The following is a 10039-nucleotide window of genomic DNA, read 5'->3' as shown; positions in this document are numbered from 1 at the left end:
TGCTCTTACCCACTGAGCCATCTCACCAGCCCAGCGCATGCCTTTAATCCCAGCACTTGGGAGGCAGAGGCAGGTGGATTTCTGAGTTCCAGGCCAGCCTGGTCTACAAAGTGAGTTCCAGGATAGCCAGGGCTATACAGAGAACCCTGTCTCAAAAAACCAAAAAATAAATAAATAAAGCCTTTTCCTATTTCTTTTTTTTTTTGAGACAGGGGTTCTATATGTACCCCTGACTATCCTGGAACTCACCACCTGGTCTTGAACTCAGAGATCCACCTGCCTCTGCCTTCTGAGTTCTGGGATTAAAGGTATATACGATTATGCCTAGCAAAATAAATATATATATCCTTTAAAAGGATAATAATATACTTTTATCTTTTGTGAGGCAATGGTAGCATGCCTGAAATTCTAGCCCTTGGGAGGCTGAGGTACTACTTCAAATTCAAATTCAAGGCCAGATTGGACCACATAGTAAGACCCAGTCTCAAACAGAACCAGGAGGCTGGAGGGATGGCTCACCAATGGCAGTCAATGATACTGCAGAAGACCTGGTCCAGCAGCATCCCACATGGTGGTCTGTGCCTCTGGTTTCAGAGGTTCTGATCCCCTCTGGGAATACATACAGGCCAGACATACAGTTTGGTGCACATACATACTTGTAAATAAAAGGCTCATACACATCAAGTAAAATTTAGGAAAGATAATGAATAGTTGTTGCTTTTACAGAGGATCCAGGTTTGGTTCCCAGAACCTCCATGATGGTTCACAACCATCCCTAACTCCAGTTCCAATGGAATCCAACGCCCTCTTCTGAACCCCGTAAGTAACACACACACATACATACATACACACACACACACACACACGCACGCACAGAGTGCACATACATTCAAGGACAAACATCTCTATGTTTAGAGCCAGCCTGATCTACATATCAAGTTCCAGGCCAGCCAAGACTACATAACGAAAAACAAACAAACAAAACAAGCTAGGTTCTCTTGTGTTCTTTTTTTTTTTAAAGATTTATTTATTATACATAAGTACACTGTAGCTGTCTTCAGACACACCAGAAGAGGGCGTCAGATCTCATTATGGGTGGTTGTGAGCCACCATATGGTTACTGGGATTTGAACACATGACCTTCGGAAAAGCAGTCAGTGCTCTTACCGCTGAGCCATCTCACCAGCCCTTTCTTGTGTTCTTATGCACTTTATTTCATAATGTACAAACATTTTTCTGAGTGAGAATTCATGACCTTCACCAACATTTCAAAGAGACTCATGGCAGGGCTGAAGGCTTGAAGCTGCCGCATACAGGAACTATGTTGCCTTAACTCTTCCATAAAGGGATGCTTGGCACTGATCTGCTGCATCTCTGGGGGATGGGGCAGTCTTTGTTTTCCCCCATTTAGATTTATATATTTAATTTAATGAGCCTGCACCGATGCTCACCATCTGGTCTATCTGGTGCCTGTGGAGGTCAGAAGTGGGCAAATACCCTGAAACTAGAGTTGCAGATGATTGTGAGCCACCGTGTAAGTGCTGGGAATTGAACCCAGGTCCACTACAAGGGTAACATGTGCTCTTAACTGCTGAGCTATCTCTCCAGGTCCCTCGAAGCCTGTCTTTTGGTTCTTTCAAAGGACAGGGACCATCCCAGAGCACCAAACCAAACCTGTTCCAGATGTAGGTTGGCTGTCCCCAGCAGACTGAGAGCTGGAGACACTCACACAATGAGAAGGACAGATGTGTGCCATCTGAGACTTGTCCAGGACACCTGCCCTAGCTGCAGCTGGACCAGTTTTCACTGGACTCTGGCTTCCGGGAAGATGCAAGTAGGAGAGCTTGCCAAATAGGTTCTTTCAGATCAAATGGCAACAAACTGACCCAGACAGCTCCAGTTTCTTTGGGAGTTTGAGGTTGAACACCCTGAGGTGTCAGCATTGAGAAGAGCAGAAGAGATGGCAGATACCAAGGGGGGGGGATGGTGAATCAACAGTGGGGATATAGAGATCTGCCAAGACAAGCTGGTCTTCCACCCCACCCTCCAAGGAGAGATCTGGCCCTGGGCCTTGGCACATCTCTGCTCCCCACCCTCATCGTATCCCAAGAACCCAGAGACTGGAGAAAGCAGAGGTCTCCAACTATCCTAGTCCACTGCAGAACATGAGGTACGCCAGTAAATCCTAAGAGGAAAGCTGAAGAAACTTTCTCCTCCCTCTGGCTCATTACAGGTCTCCATTCCTGGTACTTAGCGTTATGAACTTGTTAATAGCATTTATGTCCTTGGAGGTCCCTACCCAAGGATTTCTGATCTGCCTGACTGTGTACAAAGCTATTCAAGCTGTTGTTGCTCCTGGTGAGGAGGAGAGACAGAAAGGTCTACATGGAGAGACGTTCATGGCCAGCTCCTTCCATGGGGGCTACACCCCTTCTCTTACAGAGTAAACTAGTTACAGGATACCCTCCCCAGAAACAGATTGATCAAGCACACCCACATCTTGTCTCTTCTCTCCCTCCTTTCCTCCCTCCCTCTCTCGCCTGAGGAAGGGTCTCAATATATAACCCTAGCTGACCTGCAACTCACTGTGTAGAAACAAGAAACAGGCTGGTCTCAAACTACAGATCTGACTGCTTTTGTCTCTTCAGTGCTGGATGTGCCATGTGGTGTGAGCCACCACACTTCACTCCTAACAGTGCTTTAGAGATGAGGAAAAGTTCAGAGAGAAGCCAGATGCCTACAGTGAGAAGTAAGGAGTCACAGGTGTGGTGGCGCACGCCTTTAATCCCAGCACTGGGAGGCAGAATTTCTGAGTTCGAGGCCAGCCTGGTCTACAGAGTGAGTTCCAGGACAGCCGGGGTGGGGGGTGGGGGCACATACTGAGTACACTTAAGAGGCTAAGGTTCAGTTACAGGGAGGGAGGGAGAGAGAGCATCTAACGGTAGAGGCCCCTGGGCTCAATCCCTAGCATTGCAAACAGTAAGTGAACAAGCAAAATCCTCCATCCTTAACCATCTTCACAACTCCCTGACTCCCTCTGCCTGCCCTCCCCCTTGCATATTTGCATTTCCTAGAGTACACACTGTGGTAAGTTTCTACACCTATGTCCCGGCTAGAACATCTCTAGGATGCCCCCAGGAGCTCTGTAAATCAAACTTCAAGACACAAAGCGAGTTCCACTGGTACTTCTACACCTTGGCGAGGTGGACTTTTGTATTGTCAGGCTCACGAAGGAAATGAGCTGCACTCTGAGGCATCAACAGGCACGTGACCCTTGCCTCCAATTCAGTAAATTATGAGGAGGGTTCATTGGTCGAGGTGAGAATCAACCCCTTTGCCCAGTTCTCAGCTGGGTGTAAAATCCATGAGAGCATGGGTGGCCTCATGGATTCCAGGCATCTAGATTCATTCGGCAGTGCAGCAGTATACCACCATCAACTATTATGTGCCAAACACTTTGCCAGGTGCAAGAGATCAAGGATGAATGGAGAAATTAACTGGGAGGATAAAAGTTAAACAAATACTTAAAAAGAACACTCTAAAAATCCGTAAAGGAAAAACAATAGTTTAATCTGTGCTTTGGCTCAGGTGTGGGAGAGAGCTTCCCCTTGCCCTCCCTGGGGGAAGATTTGAGGGGATTAGAACCGTAATCCTCGGGTTAGGTATCAAGGCTTGAGGTCTGAATCTTAACCTAGACCCACACCTGGGCCTGTTGTTTCCCCAGGTCCCAGCATTAGATCCTGGAGTTAGTGGTCTGGTTGTCGCTCCACTGGAGTCCAGTGGTCCCACAACCTGCCCTTTAACTGAACAACTGTCCTTAAGGGCGGTCTCAAGTGACCTTCTTAGAAAGTACGACTCCTTTAAAATGAAGGAGCAACTGGGCACGAGGGATTAACCCATTACTAGCATCACCAATCCTAAACTCAAGTCCAACTGCAAAGCAGACCCCAGCGAGCCTGGGTCTTTCCAAAGAGCCGGGCTTCAGACACTAGTCCCCAAGGGTAGCCCCGCCCCCAAAGCGCGGGCGCCGATTGGTCAGCGTGCTCGCAGGGCGTGACCAGATCTTAAAGGTCCAATTGCTTAGTAGGACGGGAGGAGGTAGTGGCTGCTCCGGGAACACCAGGGGAAATGATGTCTCAAAGGCTCATGTAGGTTTCTTTAAAACCTCGCTAATGTCCAGACTCAAGTACTAGATCTATGGAGCCCACCAGAAACTGTCCACTGTTCGGAGGCGCCTTCTCCGCCATCCTCCCTACAGGGGCCATTGATGTGAGGTGAGAAAGCCAGCCTCCCCGGAGGCCGATCGGGTGGGTTACGGGAAAAAGCCAGAGACGAGAGGGTCCCTGTCCTTCTCCAGTGACCTCCGACCGGTGCCAGACAACCAAGAAGTTTTCTGCCATCCTGTGACCGACCAAAGTCTGATCATAGAACTTCTGGAGCTGCAGGCCCACGTGCAGGGCGAAGCGGCTGCGCGGTGAGAAAGCTAGCCAACGGGAGGCCGGGAGCCGAGAAAGTGGGCGGGGCCTGTGGCTGGACGGTTATTCCGGACGAAAACTCCCAAGGGCAGTAGCAGACCAGGCTCGAGGGTGGGGCTGGGTTATTCAGACATGCCCCTCCCTACCCCTGTTCCTCCCACGCCAGGTACCATTTTGAGGACGTTGGCCGGGTGCAGGGGTCTAGGGCTGTGCACGTGCTATCTGTGCAGCCTCTCTGTTTGGAGAACTTATCCCTGAGAGGCTGCTGTCAAGATGCCTGGTTCCTTTCTGGCAAGCAGCAGGTAGCTAAAGAAAACCAGCAGGTGAGGGCTATGGCGAATGGGATGCCCTGGAGTTGGGGAGGGATAACTCCAGGTATCCTGGTAAGCATGCTGATTCTGATCCCTTTAGGTAGCAAAGGATGTCACACTGCATCAGGCCTTGCTGCGGCTTCCCCGGTATCAGACTGATCTTTTGCTCACCTTCAATCAACCCCCGTAAGGACGAAAGGGCGGGTGGGAAACTCGCAATTGGGTCCCCTCGACAATTAAGTTGGGTGGGTCAAATTCCTTCAAGGAAGCAGAAATAGGCCACAGGCTTTGGGGGAGGAGGGTCAGGGATTCCTGGTCTTCTGGGGGCTAGGAAGTGTGATCTTGCAAACCTCAAGCCAGACCATTTTCCTTCTCCCTCTATTCCCTTACCCTAAGGTGTCACAGCAGGTCTCTTGGCCCTGAAAATCTGTCATGTCCACCTTGGAGCCTGAGTAACTTTGAACAGCTGGTAACTAGTTTGACTCTTCATGATCCCAACCTCTTTGGTCCCCAGTAAAGATAGTTGAAACACAACGTGCTACTGAGGACTCGGGGACCCAGTTCTGAGAGAGGGAGTTTCTTTCTGCTTCTTCCCTGGATGTAAACATAAGACACTTCCTCTGCAGAAATAAACTTGCTTTATGAAGAACATAATTTCTGTGGCTTCAAATCTATGAGGACACCAGGGTCTCCCCAGTTCCCTTTGGTCTTGGAAGGGGGAGTTTAAAGCTGTGTATAGGAGCAGGGAGGGGGAGGGGACCCAAGAATGGCAGTAGAAATATACTTTGGAGTGACTTATTCAACCCTGAGATGGGTATGAAATATATCGGGGGGATTTGTGGAAAACTTTAAAGCAAGACCCACTCAGTGACTCAACCCTAGGAGAACAGAGGAGTAGGCATGGCTGTCCCCCTTAGGGGCATTGAGAGGTCAATCTATCAGCAGTCACTGTGGTAGGAAGTAGAGGCAGAGGTGCCCAAAGAGTGTTGATTTGGAGTTACAAGAGAGTGATTGTTATTTAGCGTATGTGTTGTAAAAGGAGCGCAGCTGATCCCAGAAGAAGAGGGAGAGAATAGTGTGGGGGCCGAGGCGAAAATAGGAGGCACCTATACCCTTGTACATGCCAAAAAAGCCCTCTGTCCGCGCTGTCTGCAGCAGAGCGTCCAAGATCCCCCGGTACATGAGGCCCTGGAGCACGTCAGAGAGGAAGGGAGAGCACAGGAGGTGCATGTCAGAGCCCACCGGGGCCAGAAACCTTTCCAGGCAGCATTTGAGGATCTGCTTGCCCACCTCCCCCCCAGCTCTCCCTGTCAGCCTGGACCCTGCAGTACTTCCTTACCTTGCCTCGAGTATCAGTGGGTTGGTTATAAAGTCTTGTGCTGGCTACATCAAAGGGTGTCATTGCCACAACTATGGCGACACCACTCACCATGGCAGCAGCCAGAGCCACCTTCCAGCTCTGGGGAGGGAAGATCTATAAGAAAGATAAAGGTTTTTTTTTTGTTTTGTTTTTTGTTTTTTTTAAATCAACCTCACAGTTGTTTAACTTTAGGGCAGGATGGGCCCTGCCCTGGGTACACAATTGGTAATTCTGGGAGCTTCCATACCATCAGAGATAACACAGCGATAACTGAAGGAGTATCCAGAGGGCTCAGGTACCCCTCCTGGTAGGAGATGATGACAGCATTCTGTCTAAGGGATCACTGATCCTCAAGTTCTCCTATAGCTCCCTCACTTTTGAACCAGGGCCCACCTCCCTTTTTCCACCCTGGTTTCCCATTCCAGGGATGGCCCCACCCATTCCCAGGAAGTACCTCCCACTGGCTCAAGAGGTCCTTGATAGATGAGAAGGTGCACAGCTGGGTAGAGGAGCCGATGACAACTCTGGGCAGGCCGCCCACGGCCCCACGCCACAACCCCACTAGACCATGTTTCTGGCCAATCTCGGTTAGTGCCTGAAACATGCCCTGGGGGGGAAGACCATGTGGTTGAGGTTCAGTCACCCCAGCATCAGGGACTGCCTCCTGCTAAAGCTGACAAGTGCTATGCACCTGCTGTCCAGACAGCAAGTCCAGTGTAGGGGCCCTCAGGTGTCTGCTGATCCTCACCAACCCAGAGTTCAGGCTGGAGGTATGGAATGGAGGACCTCAGCAGGTCAAGAGAACGGGGCAGGAGAAACAGGTGCAGGAGAGTTGAGGCACAAGGGATATGAGGGTCAGGATGGGCTCCAGGGTCTGACCGAGAGGGGCTTGATGGAGTTGGGCAAAGCAGTGGCTAGATGGAGCTGCCAGCTATAGGCAGAAAGTTAGGGAAAAATGGGGGGAGATTGTGGGGTGCTCCAGTGGTTTGGGGAACCCTCACCTGATGCTTATACTGGTGCCCTACAGCAATTTCAGAGGCTGCCTGTGCCTGTAGGTGTGTCTTCACCTGGAGACAAGAAAGTATCACAGCCTGTGTCCCAGGGGTCACTTTCCCACCATGGAGACCAAAACACCCAAAGCCCTCACTCACACTTCCTCTAGGGTATTAAGCAACAAATATATTCTTTTAATCTGGTAATTACTGTTTTTCCCACTTAACAAATTGGTCATGAGGCTCTGTCCCTTGGCTGCAGTCCCAGGGGACGGACCTCCTAGGCCTGCAAGATGCCCCACCCCCTCCACATCCTATTTCCCTTGGGGCTGGGGGTGGGGAGTGGAGATCGGAGAATGGTAATATTTCCTAAGACTTCATGTTAGGAAAGTTCTGGATGCCTTGCCTCTTATGCCAGCTCCCATTCCAGATCAGATCTCCAGCTGCCACCTCCACCAGCCTCCCTGTCAGACCACCCAAAGGGGCATGAATTCAGCTGATATTTGAAGATGCCTTTGTCCTCAAATCTCATACACTAGGAGTGAGACCAAGTTGGCGCTCCTGTAGATCATCTCCTTGGCTCACTAAGCCTGGCCTAGTCCCAATAACGAACAGCTGTGTGACCTTGAGCAGGATACCTACCCTCTCTGGATCTCAGGCTTCCAGCCCTTCACCATCTAATAACTCACAGGTGCGAACTTGTGAGAGTGTGCACAATTCTGTGATGTCCGGGACTTTCCTGACCTACACTTGGTGACGCCTGTTTCTCAGATTCCTCGTCTTTCTACACAAAGTCAGCCCCAGGAATAAGACAGTAAAAGCTGCACTGGGCATGGTGGCACATGTTGGTAATCAGAGCATCTGGGTGGCACAGGCAAGGAGGAGCAAGAGCTTCCAGCCCGCTTGGGTTCCTAGTGAGTTTCCCATTAGCCTGGGTCATATAGCCAGGCCCTGCCTGTATCAAGGGGAAAGAGGGAGAGGGGGGGGGGAGAGAGAGAGGAGGGAGAGAGAGAGAGAGAGAGAGAGAGAGAGAGGGAGAGGAATATTGTCAAATGCCCACCATCTGCCAGGATCTATATGAACCCTTCACATGTACATCTCATGTGTCTCCTTCAGTCCTCTCAGCAGCTTCACAAGAGTCTATAATTATTCCTGTCTTATTGACGTGGCAACAATGAGTGCTTTTCAAAGCTAGGGTTTGAGTTCCAGGAAGTGTGATTCAAAGTCCAGTTGTAGGCCGCTAGGATGCATACCTGTTAACTGAAGCACTGAGAAGACTGAGGGTGGACTGTAGTTAGAAGTCAGGCTGGGCTACAAGAGCAAGTGTTGATACTACAATATAGGGAGACCCTGCCTCAACAAACAAATGACACCCCAACTCAAAGGAGTTCTCCAGACACTAAGTCTGTAATCTTCATCAACACATTGCAGAGTCTGTTGGGTGTCTGTGTATAAGGCAGATCAGAAGACCTTGAAGCTTGCCAGCATTTTCCTGTGCCATTTTCTGCTTTATGGGGCACAGCACCTTGTCACCAATGCCCTTGTAAAGGGCAGGCTTCCACCCTCTGCCAAAAGTCTTTTCTGAAGGCCCCAGACCAGACCCCTCTTCTTACCATGTAGATTGGGCTTCCCAGATACGCTCCCATGACCCCAGCAAGGGCCCCAGCTGCGGCGCTGCGGACAGGACTGTGGGTGCCTTCATTAGTGTGCAGGTAACCCCGAGACTCTGCCAGCCCGTAGGTGCCCAGTCGGATGCCATTCATCAAGAACTGGTACAAGAGCGCAGGGCCCAGGCCCTTCTGCAGGGCAGCTAGGCCATCCACCTTGCCAATGGTGAAGAAGGCGTGGAAGACGTTTCGGTAGTGGCGCTGGTAGGTGCCTGGGGCCTGCAGTTCTCCCTGCAATTGCATTCTGGTCTTCACAACCTCCAGGGGATTGGTGAACACACAGGCCCCACAGGCTGCCACACCACTCATTAAGAAGTCCATGGTAAAGGTAGAAACAGCTTCAGAAAGCAGGGATGGATATCAGGACAACACCTGGCTTTTTGAAGCCCAGGCTGCAACAGGTAGAAATTTAAGAGAGCTAAAGTGTCTGGGTCAAATGTCAAGAAGTCAAGTGAGGTTAGAGGGAGTTTGGGGATCAGAAGGTAGCAAAAGGAAAGAAAGAGGAGTGTAGTAGGGTATGGCAACAAGGCCCCGTTGACAAGGGAACTGAGATCAGGGAGGAGCAGAAGTTAGAAGCTGGCAAGTGGGGATGCCTGGGATGGGGGGACCACAGAGTATCTTAGGAAAACGGAGTTACGAAATGGTAGCTGGAGAAGCAGGAAAAAGAAAAGCAACAACAGAAAAAGAATCAGAGGGAAAAGCCGAAGGTGGCTCGGCAACAGCAAGAGGAGGGTTGTGGTAAGTTAGGATTCCGGCTAAGAATAAGCGTGGCAAAGTAGCTGCGGGAGCGAGAGCACCTTTACCCGAGGTAGTTTGCAGAGGCCGGGCGGCCACTCTCGGGTCCTTGGAACGCAGCGCCAATGGGGGCTCTCCAAGAGCGCAGCCGAGCGCCTCAGCCAATCAGCGAAGAGCCGGCTCAGCAGCCAATGGGAGGCGCTGCCATCGGCCGGGCCCTCGGCCTCCACTAAAACCGGTTGGGTTAACTCTCCTCGCCCCGGCTCCCAGGCCTTGCATTGGGAGGGTGCTGGAGACGGGGAGGTTTTTTTTTTTTTTTTTTTTTAATCACTGGAACTGGGGTAGGCCGGGATGCAGAGGCTGAGCGCGGAGGGTTGGGCAGCGACTCCTGTGGGTGGCGGGCTCTCTGTGATCGTCCTCAAGTCCAGGTCATCTCTGTTTGGGGTTTGCCTGATCGCAGACACGCCCAGCACAGTTCGGATGCCAGGATCGTCCGGAA

General features: G+C 50.9%; 2 protein-coding genes across 3 annotated transcripts; one reads left to right on the top strand and one right to left on the bottom strand.

Moving 5' to 3' along the window:
• The first annotated feature begins 4065 nt into the window (after nucleotides 1–4065).
• On the top strand, nucleotides 4066–5440 carry Rangrf (RAN guanine nucleotide release factor). Its single transcript, XM_021176006.2, has 5 exons — nucleotides 4066–4274; nucleotides 4358–4474; nucleotides 4642–4798; nucleotides 4887–4972; nucleotides 5183–5440. Exons 1-5 carry the CDS (start codon nucleotides 4198–4200, stop codon nucleotides 5301–5303), a joined length of 558 nt encoding a protein of 185 aa, XP_021031665.1. The 5' UTR covers nucleotides 4066–4197; the 3' UTR covers nucleotides 5304–5440.
• Nucleotides 5408–9782, bottom strand: Slc25a35 (solute carrier family 25 member 35). 2 transcript variants are annotated; one of them, XM_021176005.2, is made up of 5 exons: nucleotides 8752–9778; nucleotides 7148–7213; nucleotides 6601–6753; nucleotides 6126–6260; nucleotides 5408–5974 (listed from the first exon to the last, which is right to left on the bottom strand). In XM_021176005.2, the coding sequence occupies exons 1-5, from the start codon at nucleotides 9124–9126 to the stop codon at nucleotides 5801–5803; spliced, it is 903 nt and encodes a 300-aa protein (XP_021031664.1). In that variant the 5' UTR covers nucleotides 9127–9778; the 3' UTR covers nucleotides 5408–5800. The 2 variants fall into 2 exon arrangements, with proteins under 2 accessions (XP_021031664.1, XP_029340025.1); XM_029484165.1 differs by lacking the exon at nucleotides 6601–6753 and having other exon boundaries at nucleotides 8752–9782.
• Between the last annotated feature and the right edge of the window lie 257 nt (nucleotides 9783–10039).

This window comes from Mus caroli, chromosome 11 (genome assembly GCF_900094665.2).
Source record: "Mus caroli chromosome 11, CAROLI_EIJ_v1.1, whole genome shotgun sequence".
In the NCBI taxonomy this organism is placed as follows: Eukaryota; Metazoa; Chordata; class Mammalia; order Rodentia; family Muridae; genus Mus; species Mus caroli.
This window is presented reverse-complemented; position numbering and strand designations above follow the sequence as displayed.